The 23851-nt window shown below is 35.9% G+C and overlaps 1 protein-coding gene across 1 annotated transcript in view; it reads left to right on the top strand.

The window, feature by feature from the left end:
• The window catches only part of LOC128239242 (mucin-22-like), a 33892-nt gene extending 19583 nt beyond the window's left edge, over nt 1-14309 (top strand). The window contains exons 12-16 of the mRNA XM_052955789.1: nt 6336-6486; nt 7872-8074; nt 8379-10220; nt 10390-10459; nt 11890-14309. Coding sequence (XP_052811749.1) covers nt 6336-6486; nt 7872-8074; nt 8379-10220; nt 10390-10459; nt 11890-12295 — 2672 coding nt within the window. The 3' untranslated portion in view covers nt 12296-14309. The remainder of the gene's footprint in view (nt 1-6335; nt 6487-7871; nt 8075-8378; nt 10221-10389; nt 10460-11889) is intronic.
• The last annotated feature ends 9542 nt before the right edge of the window (nt 14310-23851 follow it).

Raw genomic sequence — 23851 nt, 5'->3', positions numbered from 1 at the left:
TGTTGGTGTTTAACCGCGGATGTATGGTCTCTAATGCGTCCAAGGGAACCTTTCATGTCGAAAGATTTAGATTTGAGAGTGTGTGTGGGGGGGGGGCATGAACATCATAAGATCAAGAGCCATGAAACTTTCATTTTTAATATGTCAGCATTAACTACTCATTAACGAAATAAATGGTATACGTTCACATATTGCGAAATTGCACTTTTTAATATTTTTGTTTCATATTCCAAAATAAACTGATGCATCTCATTAGATATGTTTAATTTTGAAAACTGACAATTTGACTTCTTCAAACTATGTGGATATATTTTTATGGTCAAAAAGTGTCTTTGAAACAACCTGGTTGTTCAAGCGTTAGTAAAGTCATGCAAACCTGTCTTTATATCGAAGGCATTACTCAGATCTATTACAAACCTCCATGGCCGAGTGGTAAAAGCGTTGGATAATATTTTTGTGATGAATTGTGAAGAAGTAATTGTAAAGTACTCGTAAACGATTTGGTCCTAAATTCAAGCATGCCTGGAGAATGATCCTTTATGGTCAATGTTTTATCCTCATGCTGTTTGACATATATATTATGAAAATAAAAATGCAAAAAGCAAAAAAAAATAATGGCAGAGCGGGGTTCTGAACCAACGACCTACCGACCTCACGACTGTAAGTCCAATAGTATTTTCAGCGTGTTAGGCAACTCTGCAACGGAGTCAGTACACTACCTTCGATATAAAGATAGGTCTGCAGAGCGTTAGAAACGCTGTAGAAATCAAGCGGTTTCAAAGAGACCAGTTGTCAATCTTCTATTTTTAACATATCTAATGCGTAACCCATGGGGTCACTTTTCAACGGGGTCAAACTTTAATGTTACACCGGTACATTAGTAAAAGTAGTGCTAAAATACTAATTCAATTACTATTAATTAATTGTTGTGTGCCAACGTGCATTTTTGCTTTGCTCAAATTGATTGCCAGTGAAGTGTGTTATTGCATAAATCATTAAGAATCCTGAGACTTAAGTCTTAAGAATTAAATGTTTAATTGAAATTACTACGCGATCTACTTGCAGTGTAGTAAAATGAATATGATTCTTACATTGTATACGTCCATATTGCATCCGAAGCACCCCCAACGCAGTGTTTCTTCCCTCGTACAGTACATTATTCACCGACTATTATTATCATTATTATTTACCAAACTTATATAGCGCCCTTTTCATATACACGTTCAAGGGCGCTTTACAACGATATAATCTGATAGTTAACTACAAGCAATATCATTAAATACTAGACAGCTTTTGAACAATAAATGTACAACATAGTAAAAAATTGAAACACAATAAAATGAAATCTGGTATTTAACTGGTCGTCTGAATTAAAAACAATAAATATCAATATCATACGATAAAAAAATAGTCTAGAGAGCGAAACTTTGAAAAAAAATTAAAAATGATATTAATATAATTTACGCCTGACATCTAAATTGCATTTATATATTGTATCAATAGTCTAAAACAGTTTACATAGGATATGTAACTGTACTAAAAGATCATGGTAGAATTAAAACAGGTTGTAAAATTATGTTTAAAATCACATAATGGTCACACAGTCTTCGTGAATCACTGTCACAGATCATTTCTGGTAAAAATGCTACTCATACGCCTGTTTGAAATAGTGTGTTTTAAGTGCACGTTTGAAAGAACACAATGAACTTGAGTCTCTCACACCGGATGGTAGGTCGTTCCACAGTTTCGGAGCTGCATATTCAAAACGTCGGTCGCCGTAGGTTACAGTTTTACTTTTTGGTATCACTAAAGTAAGTGCTTTGTTTTGAGATCGCAGAATTCTTCGTGGTTTGTTAACACATAGCATTTCTTCCAAATATTCTGGTGATTTTCCGTTTAGAGCTTTGTAGGTATGCGTTAAAATTTTAAACTGAATTCTGTATTGCACTGGAAGCCAATGTAGTTCTTTAAGAACAGGTGTGATATGATCGTACTGCAAGGTTCTGGTGATGATGCGGGCAGCTGTATTTTGAACGATCTGCAGTTTGTTGACTAATGTTTGAGAAACTCCATACAGTAGTGCATTGCAGTAATCTAGGCGCGAGATAACCAATGAAGTCACAAGTTGTTTAGATGCATCAATTGTCAGATATTTCTGAATTCTGCCTATTTGTCTAAGATGTAAATAACATGATCTGCATACTGAATTAACGTGATCTTCCATGTTCATGTTTGAATCAAAGATGGCACCTAATTTTTTTACATTAACAGACTGTTTAACTTTCGAGTCACCGACGGTTACCGATAGATCTTCAATGTGTTTGGAGTTATGAGGATATGAGAACATGATGACTTCTGTTTTATCAGTGTTAAGTTTTATGGGGGGCTATTCGTTGCCAAAAGTCCATACGTGGAATTCCCACAATCGTACTAAATATCTCTTACATTTGTCAATGTAGACGTGCTATTTGTTGTTTCAATTCGTCAGTTTTTCCGTATTGATTTGTCATTTGTCATTATAGTAGTCAAAATGTATATTTGTCAGATCGACCCTGTATAAACTCACTAAAACAGAGATTGTATAACTTGCCTTTAACAATATGATGATGTAATTTAGAAAGCCGAATCATGCATATGTAAAACTGCAATCCTACAGTCGACACTCGCATTCGTAAAATGAACATTTGCAGTCCAACAAGTCCAGGTTTACAAAAGTCAATTGACAAGTTCAGAATTACAAGAATAGACCATTTCGCCTATACCTTATATGGTAAATGTCACCGAAAGAAATGAAGGTGAATGGGCGGAGCTAACGAATCAGATTTTCTTTCGTTTATTTCCGTCGAATCAAGCAAGGGAGATAACATCTTCGCATACCTCCTGTAAATTCCCGGTTGTAAGTCCGAGTACTCTCTCTTTATTTCACAATAAAAACTAAAATTAACTTCATCTTTTATTTTATTTTGACGATCTATGTTCCTAAATGGGTTATAAATCGCCATATTATTTAGTCAATTGCAGTTGGGTGTATCTGAGCTGGGCTCACAGACCCAGATTTATACTGCCACTGTCAGTTGTTTTCTTACTTATATACCCAAGCAAGCAAAAATTGTTCATTTATTTTATTTACAAGTGGACCATGGGCGGGTCGTTCAGTGTGTGTGTGTGTGGGGGGGATAGCTGTAGGGCCTGTGTCCCCCCAGTTGGCCCGCAAGTAAACTTAAAGGTTATTTTTTTTGTCAATATTTCTCAGAAAAAAAATACTTAATTACGTCATAATGCACCAAATCAGACTAAAATATTCTAGGGGGAGTACCCCTAAACCCCACTTCCCACATTTTAAACATATTAATGTCATGCTCACTCGAGGGATCATGTCCAAAAAGTTGTGCCCCTAAGTAACGCCCCTCTAACGCAAGTCCCTGAAGTGTTCAAAACCTGCTCCAGCAAACCCACGAAACTATTGATGGACATCATAATGATATCCACCTAGTTTTGTCTGATGTTATACATTTACTATCTTAATAAGCATGTATGATGTAAACGTGTAATTTCAATACATCATTGAAACAAAATATCCATGTGGATGGAAGAACAGCCCTCCAACCCACTTGTGTCCGGTTATGAATTACGGGATCTGCCACTGTGAACAATCAAGTGGGGGATTTCAAGAACATGAAAAAATAGATATCGTGAGTCTTAGATTAGAAAAACAAACGCGCGATTTTTCCCTTCCAAAAGGGGTAGGTCCGCTTCACCTAAATGTGAAAAAAAGCCCTGACTGTTGAGTGTGGGTGGGGTATAAAAGGTAGCAGCAAGTAATAATTGTTTATTAGCAATAAATTGACTTCATCATTAAAATACTTTAGTAATTACCTATAAAATAATATTCTTTACAGTATAATGTACGAGTTATATGAAGTTGTAATCTAAGTGTAATCCATACAGTTCCATACAGTTCAGTTTTTTTCTTCGTAATTTTTAAATTATCTAATATTACTTGCAATCTTAAACATTGCAAAAAGGCAAGAAAGTGTCCTCTAATGGTAGAATTTAAAATAGTGTTTATAGTAATTTAAAGCTGCACTCTCACAGATTGACAGTTTTGACAACCTGTTTTTTGTCCCAGACTCGGCTGATTTTGGCAGCAATGCTTTCTATACAAATAATAAGATTACTCACACTAAAACAGATCTAAATTGTTTGGAAAACTGCCGACATTTTTCATTTTTCTTAAAACGTTACTGTAGTATCCCTTTTAGCCATAAAACATCAATTTGCGAACGTAAAACTGAAAAACTGTATCTGATCTTTTGTCAGCAGTCTTTTACCACTGGTATCCAGACATTTACGCAAAAATTGGCTAATTCCAAAACAAAAAATAAAAATAGTTGTCAACACGGTCAATCTGTGAGAGTGCAGCTTTAAAAGAAAAATAAGACAATGGGAATATTCATTCTTGAAGTATAATTTAATGCTAATGACTAACATTTTGTTGTGTTTGAGTCAAGTATAATTTTGCATACATCTCATTTCATGTCATATGTGCGTATTAATTACTATTATATAGACAAAAACATGTTGTAATATCATATATTATTTTATTCGACATGAAATAATTTATAATCCATCCTGTTTCCAAATCACAGTCCATAATGTCATAATATAGATGATTCGTAATGTTCATAATAACGTTCGCAATGTCCATGGTCCAAAGTATCCATAATTGGTTTAAATAGAGCCGAGTGATAGCGGAAATTTCCGAAAGACGTAAGGAGGAGTTAAGACATGGTTAAGGCGGAGTTAAGACATGATTAAGGCGGAGCTATCTATAAATAAAATTAAATTCATCTCGTAAACATGTTGAACTGCGAATGAAAAGTCACCACCATACAATGTACTTTGTAGAACTACGAACTGAAATCTGTCTTCTACACACCGCAATGTAAAACTAGGCATGTGACTTTCACAGAATGACGTGTGTTTAACATAACACAACTTTATAAACACGACTGAATCGTCAGTTGAATAGATGCAACGAGAATAAAACTCCAATTGGTACAATGAAAAATGAAAATGTGCAGTGTAAAATGTAAACATACAACCAATGAGTTGGCGGTTGCAAAATGTAAATTGGTAAATCATCAATATTACAAACCTAAAATACACACATACACGTCTGGACTTTTGGCAACGAAAAGCCTCCATAAAGTTTGAGCATGTTTAGATTCATCCATGATATTATGTCTCGAAGGCACGATTGAATGCGTTGTAATGTTTCTTCCTTAGAAATGCCATCTATTGGTTTGAAAGATAGATACAGCTGTGAGTCATCGGCGTAGAGATGGTATTGCAGCCCATGCTCTTTGCAAATGGCACCAAGGGGTTTAGTGTACATTGTATAAAATTTCGGTCCTAATACGGACCCCTGTGGAACACTAAAATTCAGTGTGACCGGGTTTGAAAGCACCCCATCAATGTATACTGTCTGTTTTCTATCTTGAAGGTATGATGTTATCCATTTCAGTGGTTTTTCAGCGATTTCGAACACATTTTTAAGTCTTTGTAACAAAGTTTTGTGATCGATTGTGTCAAAAGCTGCCGATAGATCTAGCATTACTAAGATGGTTGCATTACCATGGTCAAGCGATTTGAGAATATCATTTTGGACTTTGATAAGTGCAGTTTCTGTCGAATGGAATTTACGATACATGTAGGCTGATTGATGTTTTTCTTGAAGTTGATTTTCTGTCAAGTGTTCATCAATGCGAGAACTCACTACGTTTTCTAGTGTCTTTGATACAAATGATAGATTTGAAACAGGTCTATATTTTTTTTTAAATGTTTTGATCCAGTGTTTATTTTTTCAAAAGAGGTCGAACATAAGATCCTTTAAACTCTGATGGAACGTTTCCTGTGCTGAGCGAAATGTTGATAATGTTGATAACTATGCAAATCACACGACCATGGAGATAAATATTACGTGATTCATAGATAAAGATTGTAAATTATCTTAGATTTGAACTTGTTTTTTTTTTCGTATTTTAACATCCATTCACCTTGAAATGTTATTGAACTATCAAAAACATATTATATAGCTGGATTCAAGCTATACTCGCTCATGGTGGCAGATATATATTCTGCTTGTCAGGGGAGATCACTGCGTACGAGATTGCGTTCGAGGTTGTTTTCGAACGAAATGTTCGAGGTGCTCCGACTGTCCTGCCGACTCATTCAAGATGAGCCAAGCCATCAAGTAAGAATTTAAGCACAACGATCTACTTAAGACCTATATTGTAAAGGAGGATAGTTTTAGCTGTATTAAAATATTTTAGTGGTTCAAATGTGCCAAAGCTCCAGTGCAAGCAACAGTCTTGGAGTTATCCTTGATGTGCATGCCGCCATGTACGGCTTACCGGAAAAAGGAAGTGCCAAGTGCGCATGCGAAGTTACGACGACCAGGAGAAATCCTAACAATACTTCAAGGTTTGTCATAATAATATCTAAACAAAAGTTTCATTCCAGCTATCTAACCTTTTAATAGGTAGATTCTCTGATAATTACATAAACCATAATGTTAAATTTTGTTTTTATATATCAACGTATGCTTAGTTACTCTCGTTGGCACGATGTTGCGCGAGAGTGTGGTCTTGTGTTGTGCTGGCACAGTTTGAGAGGGTATTACTTGGTGATTTAAGTAATACGTAAACGAAATGCCCAGAAATTGATCATTCATGCCGTTATTGCAGTTTGTAAATTTGCTTTGTATATAAACTGAATTTGGACATGCAATTACAATATTTATATGAAAAACTACAGAAACAAGCACAGAAGTCGACAGTTTAAACATAAACCCCGTTTAATGGCACAGGGTCAATGCCAAAGACATAGAACACAAAATCAAACAATCACCAACCAGAAACATGGAACAACAGCACACAACTCCACAAACAACACAGTGCATATATACTATATAAAAATAAGGGGTGCTTATCAAGGATTGTAAGGTACCGCCTTTGAAAGGTCAGTAAAATGTGAATTTACTACAAGACGAAAATAAAATCACATTCTTCACACATTTGTGTATCCGATACCTTAAAATCGAATTTTATTTATAGGTGCCTTTTTTTCTGCTTAAATCTACTTTGTAAAAAAGAACAGTATATATGTTTCAGATTGCGCCCGGTCATAAGTAAAAAAAGTTCATAAACAAAAATAATGACTATATTTACTTTAAGGCCTGGTTTAAGTTAATTCATTTGGTTATCAAAAAGACACATAAACTTGTTACACGACACTTCCGTTGTGTCTGATGTTTATTTTGCATAAGTACATCAAACCTTTTTAGATGAACGCATACCCTTACAATTCCATTCATATTATGATGACCGCAATACATTCGGAATACCTTTGATCTTAATGAAACGACGTTTGTGACGCTCTTTTTGCGTAAAATGTATGTCACGTTGATGAACCAAGTGAGGTCATTGATTGTGCAGCTGCTCAAACAGAACATTTCTTTTGGCAAATAATGAGTGTAGATAAAGAAAATTGCTCCTTATCTTTAATCTGTATCTGTATTTGAACACACAAGCGGATTCAGGGGTATCCGGATCGTCCAAGTTAACTTTTAATGTTAATATCGTAGAGAAAACAATAAATCAAATATTCTTAAATTGCACCATTTTTGACTAAAAAATTGTTAAAATTTTTGGGGGGAGCTCCCCAAAACCATCTTGCCAACATTTTAAAGTATTTAAATTTCGATCCACTAATATCCATTCCTGGAACCGCCCATGGAACACGCTAGGTAAGTGCATGGATACTCCTGAAGTCGTTATTTAATATATATGTTTCGTGTATTGTTACAGCTACACTGCAAGCTCAGCCTTGTCAAACACCTTTTCAAATGGATGTGGAACCCAGCTTGAAATCGGTGGTAAATCCATTTCGTGCCAAGATATTCCCAATGCTAACATCGATGAACAAAATACTGCAGTGAATTTCTTTCGCGAATCAAAGGCGAAGAATGACTCCGCCAGTTATGGATATTGTGGGGTGTTTTACCTAGATAGTATGTTATCACTAGTACTCGTTAGAATAACCATTACTCGTATAATTGACTTTTATCGATTTATATTGATATTATCGCTCAGACATAATGATAGAAAAGACATTTTTAAAAACATGAAACGATCTGATTTAAACAAATGCCCCAAAACTTAAAAAGTTTAAAGAAAAAACACACTTTTTGATGTTCCTTTTAGAGGTTTCTTTTGATGTAATTAGCTTAATTGGATTTAATGTGTACAACATCTTAGTACAAATGTAGTTCCGAAACATGAAGTTAATGTTATTTCCATTTTGTTTCATTTAAGCTGCAGATAACGCTATCGATATTACAATAACATGCTTCGAATATGGGTCCGCGGCTGAAACCACAACAACGGCACCACCTACCACTACACCGACAGCAAAAGCAACATCTGCTACAGTACCGACTACTACGGCTATCGGGACTACAATCGCCGAGACTTCTTCAACAATCGAAGCTACTACATCCGATGCTATTACAAAAGTGGTGAATACAACCACTGTGGCTATAACAACCGAACCATCTACAACCGAGGTTACTTCAATTAGTACTGCTGCTTCAACCGATGCTACTACAACCACTGAGTCTACTACAACCGAGGCTATAACGACCTCTCAGGCATTTACAACCGACGCTTCTACAACCACTGATCTGTTTACAACAGAGGCTCCTAAAACCACTGAGGCTTCTTCAAGCGTATCTACGTCAGCTAGGGCTATTACAGCCACTGGGGTTTCTAAAACAGAGGCTTCTACAACAATATACACGACAATCACCAAGGTATTAACATCTACTGACAAAACAACAACCACTGAGGCTTTTACAACCATCGTGGCTGCTACAACCGACGCTACTACAACTGATGTTACTACAACCGAGGCTACTACAACTGATGTTACTACAACCGAGGCTACTACAACCGAGGCTTCTATAACCAATGCTGTTACAACCGACGCTACTACAACTGATGTTACTACAACCGACGCTACTACAACTGATGTTACTACAACCGAGGCTACTACAACTGATGTTACTACAACCGACGCTACTACAACTGATGTTACTACAACCGAGGCTACTACAACCGAGGCTTATATAACCAATGCCGTTACAACCGACAAGGCTGCTACAACCGACCAGGCAACAACGACCGAACAGGCAACTACGACAGACCAGGCTACAACGACCGTTGTTACTACAACCGAGGCTATTACGACCGAGGCTACTACAACCGACCAGGCAATTACGACCGTTGCCTCTACAACCGAGGCTACTACAACCGACCAGGCAACTACGACCGTTGCTACTACAACCGAAGCTACTACGATCGCTGCTTCTACAACCGAGGCTACTACAACCGAGACTACTACAACCGACCAGGCTACTACGACCGTTGCTACTGCAACCGACCAGGCAACTACGGCCGTTGCTACTACAACCGAGGCTACTACAACTGAGGCTACTACAACCGACAAGGCAACTACGACCGTTGCTACTACAACCGAAGCTACTACGATCGCTGCTTCTACAACCGAGGCTACTACAACCGAGACTACTACAACCGACCAGGCTACTACGACCGTTGCTACTGCAACCGACCAGGCAACTACGGCCGTTGCTACTACAACCGAGGCTACTACAACAGAGGCTACTACAACCGACCAGGCAACTACAACCGACCAGGCAACTACGACCGCTGCTACTACAACGGAGGCTTCTACAACCGAAGCTAATAAAACCGACCAGGCAACTACGACCGTTGCTACTACAACCCAGGCTACTACGATCGCTGCTACTACAACGGTGGCTTCTACAACCGAAGCTAATAAAACCGACCAGGCAACTACGACCGTTGCTACTACAACGGTGGCTTCTACAACCGAATCTAATAAAACCGACCAGGCAACTACGACCGTTGCTACTACAACCCAGGCTACTACGACCGATCGTTCTTCAACCGAGGCTTCTACAACTCAAACAGTTGCGACCACAGAAGCTGAGTCTACAATGACTGCAGAGACAACACTTGAGTCTACAAATGCCCCGTCGACATCGTCATCTTCTGTTTCTCCCTCTTCAAAGGCGAATACGACCGAGTCAACTGGCACAACCACAATTTTTCCTTGTACGTATCTTTATCATACTTTTACATGGGATATTAATCATGCGTTGATCTTATATCGTCAATTTGAACTATTTTCAGTCCTCTTCGAATTTAAAATAAATGAGATATAAACATGCATTCACATCCTCATATACACATTTCTCTAATATAAACACTGACTTATATACAGATGCTGCGGTTATTGGAGCATGTGCGGGACTGGTGCTCATCGTTATTACAGGAATAGTGATATCATGTTGGTATGTATCTTTCAATTCTGGATAAAATGATGATGATGATGATGATGATGATGATGGATGATGATGATGATGATGATGATGATGATGATGATGATGATGATGATGATGATGATGGTGGTGAGGAGGGGGAGGAGGAATCGGTCAAGATGATGAAAAAGCCATGTTCCGGTGTTGCTGACCATCGTCATAACATGAGATTATAAGTATCTTTCTTGGCCGATAGTGTTAGAAAGGTTAATCCTGACCCGAGCGTAGGGTGTTTTGAACACCCTGCGCGAGGGTTGGGATGAACCTATCTTACACGAGCGGCTATGGTAAATGCTTTTTCTCCCACCTCAGTTAAACAAAATAAAAAAAATGTATTTTTTTCGTTGGAACTCTTTTGTGCGTAGTGAAAATAAATGCGTAAAGTTTGTGATAAGTTGTGGTCGTCATGGATATGCGCGTTATGACTTAGGTTATGTTAATAGTCAAATCGTTCCTGAAATAGTTATGAGTAGAGGGCAGCATTATTTCTTAAATGGAGTGTGAAAACTTTTTTATGGTGCCATTTGAAGCGAGAAATAATTGATGAGGATTCTAAATATTGCCACAAGACGAGGTTTCCATAATGCTACAGACGATGGTCTTCAACAAGTGAGGTAAGTGTGTGATGACAATAATAAAGGAGTTCCATACGGGTACTTGTTTTATCTTTGCCCGTGGGCAAGATAAGAATTTCTAGCATGGGCAAATTTTTGGATCTACTTATCTGAGGTGGGAGAAAAATATTTCTCCCACCTCAGATAAGTAGATCCAAAAATTTAACATAGAAATTCTTATCTTGCCCACGGACAAAGATAAAACGCCCGTATGGAACTCCTTTTTAATGGTCATCACATTGTAATTACCTCCCTTGTTGAAGAGTGTCGTCTGTAGCATCATAAAAACCTTGTCTTGTTGCAATATTCAGATTGCTAATTAATTAGGTCTCGCTTCAAATATCTCCATAAAAAAAATAATGATTCACTCTCCTCAGAACTATTAAAAGGCCGATTTGACTATTAACATAATCTGAATCACTGTGCGCATATCCATGACAACCACGAATTATCACATATCCATACGCATTTATTTTCACTACGCACAAAATAGTTCCAGTAAAAAATACATGTTTATTTAATTTTGTTTAACTGAGGTGGTAGAAAAAGCATCTACCATAGCCACTCGTGTAAGATAGGTTCATCCCCACCCTCGCGCGGGGTGTTTTGCGGCAACTCAGTAAATCTCGTTTCAGCAAAACACCCTACGCTCGGGTCGGGATGAACCTATCTTACACTATCGGCCATGGAAGTTACTAATAATCTTAATATGATGTTGATTTTGATGATGAATAAGATGAAGGTTATTTGACTTAGCTGTACATAACGCAGTAATTCATTCTTTTCTAGCTCACGTCGCAATGATTCGTACGACACAAGCGCATCCGCTAATTTTAACGGCATTCTGATCCACAATCCAAAATACGACAGAGAGTTCGATCCCGACGAAAATACACCTAAACAAGATATGACAGAAACTCATGAAGAAATAAACGTCAATTTAGCATTGTTTGACAATGATAACAAGGCCAACGAAAATGGATTAAATCCCAAACCGGACGTCACTTATGTCAACTCGAGCTTTGTAAATAATGATGAGCAGCCTGTTACTGAAGAAGGTCAAGAAATGATAGACACTGAACCAGTGCCTGTAGACGACTGTGCTCAATATGACGAAGAACAAGAGGCCGATAGTGTAAGAAGTCAAGAGCAAGTTGTGGACGATATGTTAGATGTATTGAACCAAAACCCTTAGCGTGAGTCATGGGTGCATTTATGATACCTTGATAAACGATTAGACGTCTTGTATATCTCTTATAAATAATTGTATTAAACGATGTATCGGAGAAGGTAAAACTCATTTTCGATACTACGACAGATACCACTGTTTGCAAATAAGATTTGCGTTTTGCGGTTTTAAAGCATTTCATAGTGGCGACATTATTTCAACCTAATGCCGCCATTAATGGGTGCAAGGTATCATCTGAAAAACACGCACATTTGAACTGCAATTTAATCCCACTATTATCTTAGGCACGACTACAAATTTCAAAGGTCCGCAGTGATTTCAAATCCGTTTGAAAGTTTGGGTCTGTCTGTTCTTCTTTTGTTGGTATAATCGTCATCGTTTGACAAAATGCAACGTGCCTTGTTTCTGCTTTGTGGCAAGCACTTCACTAAGTTTAATTGCTGCAAAAATAAAGAGAAAGAAAGTATGCGTGTTTATACTACTGATACAAGAACAAGCTAGTAATGGTATTTTTCAGTTGGTCGTTATGACTGAGTGCAGTAATCGCTCGCGATGGATTCTCTACCAAAGAGCAAATGTTAAGAGCAATAAACAATTATGCTGTATTTGCCAGACAATATTAAAATATATTTAGTTATCAGATAAAACTGAGAGTCAGTTCTGATTTGAGCATGCGATTCATTTGGTATTTGCTTTCCTAATTTGAACAATGATGATTTACGTGTATACCTTGGAAACATGTACGATATATATATAAATCAATTAAAATAGAAACAAATGTCACAATACTGCTGCATTGTTGCAATCTATGATGATGTGATAAGGTGTTCTTAAGATATGCAGTTGGAAAGAGATCATTGTATTGTCAGTGCAATTACCGATGAGCAATAAAGGGATCTCAAGTAAAAACTATCCTTCAACTATCCGATTTTGCGAACGTATATTTCCAGAGTGTGTCAATGTTCATGCATTTGTTCGCTTGTTAAGAGATATATTACGAGATGTGTATTATAACAAACTGGCGGATTACCATGGAGACACATTCATCCTTGTATTTGTATAAGGAAGTTCAATTTGTCAACCCACATTGTTTTACTAGAAAATAGCAAATATAGAAATATTCCAGCTAAACACAGATTGTAATAATTTACCTTTAACTTTGTAGACAAATCAATATACATAGACAAGACATGAGAAGAACATGTGATATTGAAGAATTAATTTCATTTTGTTTTAATTGTTCAATGTATAATAAAATACGACAGACTTATTTTCTTAGATATTATGTTAGAAATCCAAGTATGACAAAATTTATATGAACACTTAATTCGGATAATAAACCTCTGTTAATAAGACAAGCTGTTTAATGTCTCCATGCTAAAACAGATAAGAGACTTGAATGCAAAAAAATCACATTTAAAGACATCCTCACATACATCAGTGCTAAAATTATCTTTAGCTTTCACGATGTTATAACATGTTTGTAAATAATATATTGCAAAATTACTCATTTTTCTTATCATGCATGCAATATTTGTAAAAAAAAATTGTGTGTGTGTATAACGATGAGCTGTATATCCTTAAGTTAAGTATGCATAATGTTTTGTTCTGTGCGTTATAAACGCTTTCTACGAGTACATTATTGAGTTCACTGCTATTTCTCAATAGTTTAACTGTTGTATTTCTTACGTACGCGTGGTCTAAACTTAAATAAATTACAATAGGTGTCGGATATGTATTTGTTTTCTAGCATATGTTTGTTGTTAAAAACGGAATGGAAATAGGTTTTGTATTTTTTATGTTACATTTTACCTACCTAGTACATATACGTATAAGAGTTTAATGTTATTATAAATAAAACTAAAGGAATATTTGTTTTTTCGTTCAAGTTCAAAGTTTTATTATATGTGTTTTAGATGTGCATATTTTGTTTACATTGGCTGCTGACAATATTAAAGAAATTTAATAATGTTTTATATTCTTATATATAACCAGATATTTTTTATACAATACAGATTTAATAAAACTGGTTGTTTGGTTTGTTTCCTTCTCCTATATCCCGTTAATAGTTAATTGCAACCATTGATCTATTATTTCATTTAATAAACTAGCATGGATTGTGAACAAAAACATACCTTTATAAGCAGGACTGTGTTTTAATTTAATATCGATTTAATTATGTTAATGATTTTAAAAAACGTAACGTTATTTGAATTTGTGTAAACGTGGATTTATCATAGATGATAAACGCTATTACTGTATTTCTTAAAACACTTACGCATCTATTGCATAAAATTAACCAACGATCACCGCCCACCAGTACTTACAGTACTTTGATTTATTTGAAAAAATATCCAAACATAACGTTTTGAGATGGCATCAAAAGCAAACAATATCAAACATAAGTTCTTTGAATAAATCGATGAAAACAGAGTTCTTGTCAGTATAAAACAAGTAAATGATCTTGAAGTTCGTCTAGATAAACCACAGACATTTTCTTCTACCGCATAAGCTTGTACATGCATCTCACAGTATTCAGTAGCGTGCATTCAATATGATACATTTTGTGTACTGATGTGTAACTAATTTTGAGCGGTTTAGTGTTCTACATATATACCCTTAGGTGTCCGCCTGTCAAGGTCAGAAAACAAGGACCCTATTTCCATACACTTATGTTTAACGATCATCCTGATTTCTGTTACATCGATATTTACAAGATCAATTGCTATTGTCTCATAAAACATTTTTATAAAGGCAAAAATAAATACAAAATTATAGGTTAACCGTCACTTGACCCGGAACTCAGTGACCGTCTGCTCGGCAGTGATATGTTATGTTATGTTTGGCCTCAAAATCTGACCAACAAAATTATTTTAGCCAATACAATTTAATGAAAGCATGGTATATTGTAAAAATCGATTGTAAACGTTTGTTTAACAAATCTTTAACAAATGTGTTATCAAACTCTCCTTTAAGCTAATCAATCATGGCCGTTTATAATACGTTATTACAACATGTATGAAATATGAGGTTACATACTACCATAAATACTGTTCGTGAGGACATGGTTTAAATCAAGGGCTTTTTCTTGCGGCCTATCACAACATTGATACTAGCGGTTTCTGTTCAGGGAAGCATTTCAGTTTTCATATCATGACAATGATAAACTTTAATATCATAATCACGTCGCCAATTACATGGGAAAAAACGGTATAGATATATCAACTGGTCAAGCAAAATTTATAACAATCAAAATATTTCAGAAGTCTTTCTTAATTTCAATGTTAAAGATTTCGGCAGAATCTTTTACCTGAACTCAGAACTGAAGAGTAATGCGTGCAAATACGAAACATCGTGTATTATTCTCAACTCAACTCAATTTATTTCATAAAACACATGCTCAATATAAAGCAATTACAACGTATGCAACGCCATGATTTAAGCAGAATCAAAAATCTTTTACAAAAGAACAAATTTTAAACAGTATTAATATGGATAAAAGAACACAACAACATTAAGTTACTTAAGTAGATAAACTTTGACAGGTTATTCACCGATTGTGTTTTGATTTTTAAAATAATAAATTGAAGTGATTACTATGTTTGCCACGTGAAACAATATCTTTTTTAAATATTTGACTTTAAGTCTGAATATTCTGGGTGTATCAATAAAATGTGAAATTAACTTCCAATCGTTGTTTGGTGACAGTTGTCACATCTTTGACGCCTTCATATATTTGTGTATTGGCCATGTTCAAAATGTAAACCATGTTACGAAATCCTTAATAAACGTTATTGTCATTTACAACATCCCAACATTTCGCTATTAGGACACCGTCGAATTCCAGTGTCATCCTACCCTTTACTGTTTATAGCGATTTAAACCAACAGCAATTAAAAGTCTATCCTCAATGACAGAACCTCATACGCAACGTTACTCACAATAGAGGGGCCGTTACAATACGTGACACGTCTGGATCATAAAACGTCATAAACGTCAATAACGTTTGACGGGCATGTACATTACGGCTAAATTTGTCATCAGTGGTCAGTCGTATTGTTTTACACTATTGTCTCCTCTAAGGCCAACTCACAAGTCGCTCATTACACCGAGCATTTAGTATAATAATCACGGTGATTATTGTTCAGATTTACAGTTTAAACATTGTGTGATAAAACAAGACTATTTTAGTTGAAATATGTACTTTTGAGAAGACATTGTCGTCGATTTGGAACTAAACATTTTGCCAAGAACTCAAGAAAAATGGAGATTTTATTCTTTTCAGTTATACTTTCCTTGTTTGGACACCTGGGTAAGTAAAAGCATTTCGATAATATGCTTTAGAGAGATAAATTTTACGCAAAATGCCTAAGCTTGAAAACACAACAACAACAACAACAGCAACAACAAGATAATAACAAGTAATAATAATAATAATAATGAAAATAGAAATAATCATCAAACGTCCGTCCGTCCGTTCGTTCGATCGTCCGTTCAGATTTATTCAGCCATTATCTTCAATCAGTGATTCGTATTGAATTTCAGCATCAATCGATACAAAAAATGTACTCACTTTATACACTCATTCATTCTTTGATTCGTCATTTATTCATTTACTCATAAATTGATTGATTCATTCATTCATCCGCTCATTCAATCATTCATATATTAACTCGTTCATAACACCATTAATTTATTCGCTCGTTCATTCATTCTTTTATTTCTATATACATTCTTCATTCAATAATTCATTTATTTCTGTGTTCTTTCAGTCAATTGTTTGTGCATTCATTCATTTGCTTTGATTCGATTCTCGTTCATAAAGTGTAAACACTCACTCACTCACTCACTCACTCATGAAAGCATATGATGATGATGATGATGATGATGATGATGATGATGATGGGATGATGATGATGATGATGATGATGATGATGATGATGATGATGATGATGATGATGATGATGGTGATGATGATGATGATGATGATGATGATGATGATGATGATGATGATGATGATGATGATGATGATGGGGTGATGATGATGATGATGATGATGATGATGATGATGATGATGATGATGATGATGATAATCTTAGTATTGTTGTGTTTTTGTTTTGCAGTATATGGCCAAGCCTGTCCACCGGGGATTGATGGTAAGGATAATATCAAGATTTGTTCACTGTGACTTATGATAACTTATCTATGTTTCCAAAAAGGACACATTACCAGAGCGGTGTAGCATTTTGAACGTGCACTTACAATCAGCTAGTTTAAATTGTTACATTATATACATGCTGGGGCGTGTGCTTAAATGGTGAAGTTATCTACATAACACGGCGTAAGATTACCCATTCCGCTCAAAATAATGTACGTTTGTAATTCGGTAAATGCCTTCAGTTTATGTCGTAAACTTTACGTACATAAAGCTTAAGTGTGCCCTAAAAAGAAGATGCCGAAGTGAAGACGTTAAGCAGTTCATGATGCTTGATTGATGTTTAGTTGCTGAAGTTATTTGTGAACCAATGAAAACCGCGTATAATTCAAATTCCTGCGCCACAACACGCATCCGGACCAATGACGTCAGAAAAATATCACAGCAAACATTTCAACTCTTTCTTATACTAAGATTACTAAGATTTAACACAACATGTTCTAAACAACCTAGGTTATAACGTGTTTATCGAAAGCGGGTAAACCAAATTATGACGTCATGTAACTATGTTAAGTTGAGTAACTGCAAGTCGTAACGATAATGGAGGCCGATAGCCGATTTCATTGGGAAGAAATGTAGGTTATAATCTAAGGAATATAACCTGACGAAAATTTGAATAATAACTATTTATTATGATCCATAAATAAGTGCATACACAAAAGGAAAGTGTGTCGAAGGCTTTGCTGTTCCTTTTGGCTTTTGGGATTGATATCCAGCTATACTCAGGTGGAGATGCTGTTACAGATATGGTAATAGTAATTAAAAGTAAAATGTCTACACATGCAACGTCATTTCAAGATATACTTATCTATCCAATTATTGTATAAGTATATACTCTAATAATATAGAAGGTGTCATTAATGTGCTTGATGTCTGACATTTAATATCAGTTTTACCAGAAACAGCGTCGGTACATCATTGATGACAGTTTTGCTTCTATCTGAACCATGCTGGTAGCCACTATTTACCTTAACATCCGTTTGATCCTATTTTATGTCTTACTATGACTATACTACTGTCTCATGTCAACATATAATCATCCTCGAAGACAAAGCAAGATAATTACTGTGCATACACATGGTATAGGATGAAATGCGCCCAGGACTCCCGACTCCTGCTCCCCCCACTCCCCAAACACACAAACTGTCACCCATTATTGCAGCAAAGAGACCGCCACCACTGCTATTATACATTCGTTGAGTTGGTATATACATGCCAGTTCAGGTTAAAAAATCAAATAACTGATATACATATTTTATCATAAACATGGTTTATAAAATCAAAGTGACGCATTGTTTGACAAGTTGAATTCCAGTCTGCAAAATCAGACTTTTTTAGTAATAAAACAATGACATAATTTGATTTATAGTGTTTTGGGAAAACTACTTTCTTTATAAGAAGAAAGGTAAACATAAGGAAGTCTTGATCAAATGTGGTATACTCTATGAGGAATACTCATACATTGATGTGTTCATCAGGGGCGTAGCTTGACGAAAGTATATGTGTAGGCCATTTTCTGAGGAGGTGGGGGTCACGAGGGCATGCATCCCCGGGATTTTGTTTTAGCTAGGTGGTCTTGGGTGCGTTTTAGTGTATATTTCTTTATTGTAAAAAACATTAATGAGAGTAACGATATCAATATGTTTTACCTTAAATAAATGTTTTATGTAATGAACAGCGTCAAAGCGCAGTGCAAATTTCGACAAATTATATACGTAACATTAATGTCGTATGAATGTGTATTTTAGTGAAAAGGACAACGACAGATTTGGAATACCTGGTTTCCGATATATTAATTAAGTTTTTATTGCAGATTTGGCTTTTTTTCTGAAAATTGTGTTGGCCGCGGCCTACACGGCCTATAGGAAGCTACGCCCCTGATTCATTAATCAAATGACCGCATCAAAATATTTTAGGAAAAAATGCGGTAAACATACAGAATTGACCAATGAATGTACATGCTTTAGTTGTGTCAGTTTTTGATTGAGTGGTCAGTTTTATGTGAAACAATCAGTCACTGTCTTTGTTTACTTGTTTGACAATATTTATGACAATAGCTTTTCGATTTATAAGAATCTACCTCCGTGTAACAGTTATAAGTAAAATATAGAATGCAGAATTTCTGACCATTTATGGTTATACTCTACAACTAAATTTCTGTACATTTGTATGCCAATTGACATTAATATATGTATATATATATATATATATATATATATATATATATATATATATATATATATGTATATGTGTATGTGTATGTGTATGTGTATGTGCGTGCGTGCGTGCGTGCGTGCGTGCGTGCGTGCGTGCGTGCGTGCGTGTGTGTGTCAATTGGCAACCTTCAGATTCGAAAAAATGTCATTTCTAGCGTCTGACGTATATATATCAATCATACATTTCCTTAAAACTCAGTTCAAAGCCACTAGATTAAAAAAAGAATCTGTGAAGGAATCCGTGTTGCGTCAGGCCGGAAAAAAATGAGCTCTAGTCAAGTAGAAAAATAATCTCAGAAATATTCAAGATTTTTCTCTCTGATTACAGACATTGGACTGAATTCAAAGTAAAACCATTATAATAGTGTTTATAACTCAGAGTTAAACAAAAAAAAACAGTCAGAAGTAGCATTCTCAAATCTTGAATGTAGAGCGTGGCACTTGACATTTGGTTATAACGTACATGTACCTTATCGGCGTCATAACTCTTCTATGAGGACCAACGCATGAAGTGATTCATCATGCGTCGATTGCAGCTTGACTCTTAATTTCGAAATTAAGATTCAAATTGTCACCAGCCTCATATGTAATAGCCCACGTTCACTTTACTTTCGGGACTATTTTGCTTGTTGGTTTGATATTTCGTTGTTATTGCTCAGCGTTACAGTTTAAAATCCCATAACTTGTAGTACTTTGCACGTTATAAGACAGTGAAGTACCATTTTGCAGGTAATACCTTTTCATCTCGCTTTCTGGCAGGCTTGTATATTTATTTAAAAAGAAAGGACCATATGTAAAAATATTGTTCAGAAATGTGTTAAAGTAAACAGCGTTGTTAATTTAAGAGTTGTTATTTCAACGTGAAATATGTTTTGATGGATTCATATATTTGATTCAAGTATAGATGGTCTCAAGTCTTACTTTAAATATCGCAAATCTGAAATGAATTCTTGAAACTCGTTATTAACTTAATGAAGTTCTGAACAAACGGCCCTTTAATTGTATAATGTGTTATGTTTAAAAATGCACATTGTTATGTATCGCCCATCATGGCGTCTGTAATCAACAAAATGTCAGACACATACATTACGTAATGACAGCCATTATGTGACACCCTAGTTTATTTTTGACACCAATACTACAAATATGGCGCCTCAGGTGTACAAGGGGAAACTTAACATGTCTTTATCGATGGAAAGCAATTAAGTTATTAAATTCAAAGATTTTTAGTGTACATAAATGTTTATACTGTTGCTGTATTCTGCATAGTACTTGATTAAAATAACATGGTACAATAATACTCACCTAACGACTATCATTTTCGTGGTGATGTATTATTTTAATTCTAAATACATGTAGAAATAAAACCAACGTTTTCAATCACCGGCATTCAATATTGTCCACACTTATCTCTACGAATTGCAATTTAATTTAAGTTAAGCGGAAACCAACGGTATGACACCTTGTACGGTTCTTATCCGGAAGTCTTAACCTAAGCGTGGTTCTTGCAAATCAACGTCACTGGCTGTAAATATAAGTTATATGCTAGTAAAACACGTAATGTAAGCCTACGCCGTCCTAGTTAGTTAATATAACAATTATTTCGTAATATTGTAACGACCGATAAGCCAATATTACCATTAAACAATAGTTGTAATAGTTTTTTAAAGCTCCAAAGCGTTTTTGTTGTAATGTGTGGCGTTTATTCAGTTCAAAATAACTGTCTTATCTTTCAGTTGCTCAAATGTGCGTCCCTGGTCAAGTGTCCGGCCGGAGGGTTCTTATTGACACTACAACGTACAGACCGGACATTGGAAACTGCTCATGCGCATTCTCAACAACTTCCGGTGTGATGAAAATAGTAACCGGCGTGGCACCAAACAAACAAGGCTGCGACTCGGCTATTCGGTAAGGATCTTCGCATATAAGTTAATGGCTCTTCTAGTGTTTTCTTTTAAGTACTAATTGCTTTTAATAGTATTTAATAATATATGTGAGCTTTCTTCCTTCTTTTTCTTATTTGAATTACATCGCATTCTATTCTGTGTCTTGTACTCAAGCCGTCTTCATAACGACTAAGCATTAATCGGACTGTTCCTCGTGTTTGGCCATAACCATTACAAGGAATTGTTCTTATTGGTTTATTCTAATTAAAACTTGTATGTTTAACGTATCTCGCATTCGCCTGCTCATCTTGAACTGTAAAATCCATTTGTCACTAAGCTCTCGTCCCGCTCTAACAACTTGCATTACCTACCTAGTAACGTTCACCAGAAATATGATACCGTCATATTCAAGTCTGACTTCCAGATCTTCATCGTCATATTCAGATTCTTCTTTTGTCTTACAGCCTCTCTTCATCATCGGGCAACTCAATGCGCTTCCAGTGCCTCATGTCTGGTACCTACCTCGATACATCCGTCCATAAAGACGGTGCTGTCACGTTTGAAGCCTACTCACAGGTCTACGATACCAACTACTGTCTCAGCATGGACGCTACCGCAGGTATTTTAAGTGTTGTTTACATATAATCGATATTTTGTTAGTTTCTAACTTTTTCAAATATGGAAGCAAAATTAAATTAATAATACTTTAATATATGTTTAGCTATTTGCGCTCCATAAATCTGTCTGAATGTTTTATTTGCGTGTGTCTGTTTGTCTCTGGCCTGTGTATGCGGCTGCTTGAATGCCTCTGTTCACTTGCCGTTCGTGTAAATGGCCCTTTTCGTATCTTGTTGTTTGTCTCGTATTCCGTTTATATGAAATAAAAGGTTTTCAAAGAGAACACTTCATGAAAATACATAAATGCGGCTTTGACCAGACAATGAACATAAGTATTTCAATGATAAATTAACAACATAACTTCACCGCATTGTCTTCTCTTCTCAGGTGAGATAGTAACAGTCACCTGTATGAGTGATCTCGTAGTGGAAAAATCAACTTCCCAGATAGGAGATACAACAACAACGCCTGCACCAGTAACGTCAACATCTAGGACGTCAACTGGTGATTTAGTGACATCGTCTGCTGGTCAATTGACGACATCGGCTGGTACAAAGACGTCATTGGCGGATGAAACGACAACTTTCAAAACAACTCCTGCATATTTCTTTCCAGAACCTATGCCAGCAGACATAGAAACGAATGAAACAGTCGGAGCTGATACTCATAACTCGAGCAAAATTAAAACATCATCTAATGACGACATAATTACATCTGTAAATGAGAAATCAGCGACAGATACTGTTTCTACAATGTTCACTCATCCAGTATTGAATTATTCTGTAAGTGATACTATGGAACAAGTCGTTAATAACACCGCTGCTATGAACCACCAGTCATTAGCTGTTGAACCTGTTATCTCAGAAACAAACAACGTTGATGCACAAAGTACAATAGCTGAAACAAATGTTACGGAAACTATAAACAACACTGATTCTACTGTAATGGACAACACCAAAAATATCTCTGTGAATAACACAGCTAACGTTGATAAAGAAAACATGACGTCAAAGTATTCGACCAATGTAATCGAAGAAGCAGCAAAAGATTTGTACATGACAACGCCCCGTTCTATATACGTTGAACCTGTTACTACGGCTGTACCAGATACAGTTAGTAATGGGTCTGTGTTAAATGAAATGTATAACAATCAAAACAAAACTTCTGAAAGTGTACCGAATGACTTAATGATGAGCATTATTGAGACAACAATGACAGTAGAGCATTCTGTCGACGGAACAGCTGCTTCAGGATCCAACGTAGACAGCGCTATGACAAATGAACAAGCAGGTCTCAAAACAAACGTTAATTTGTCAGAATTAATTGAGAGCACTGGGAATCAATCTTTACCGCTTGAAACTAATTCTACAAATGACCAAACCTCCAATGCGAGTTACAGCGTTGGTGCCAATAGTTCCAGCACACCTGTGCCATCTGTTGCGATGAGATCACAACCTGATGAAAACTTGGAACTAACCTTTTCAATGGCAAATCCAATTCGAGAAACAGCAACTACTGTAAATGAATCACATCTTGGAAATGGTAACGCTATGCTTGCAGATAATGAAACACACTTTATGAAACCCATAATAGAGACAACATTGTCTCATGATATACCCTCGACACC

Source organism: Mya arenaria, chromosome 6 (assembly GCF_026914265.1).
Source record: "Mya arenaria isolate MELC-2E11 chromosome 6, ASM2691426v1".
NCBI lineage: Eukaryota > Metazoa > Mollusca > Bivalvia > Myida > Myidae > Mya > Mya arenaria.
The sequence above is the reverse complement of the archived record's forward strand: the minus strand, read 5'-3'. Positions and strand labels throughout refer to the sequence as shown.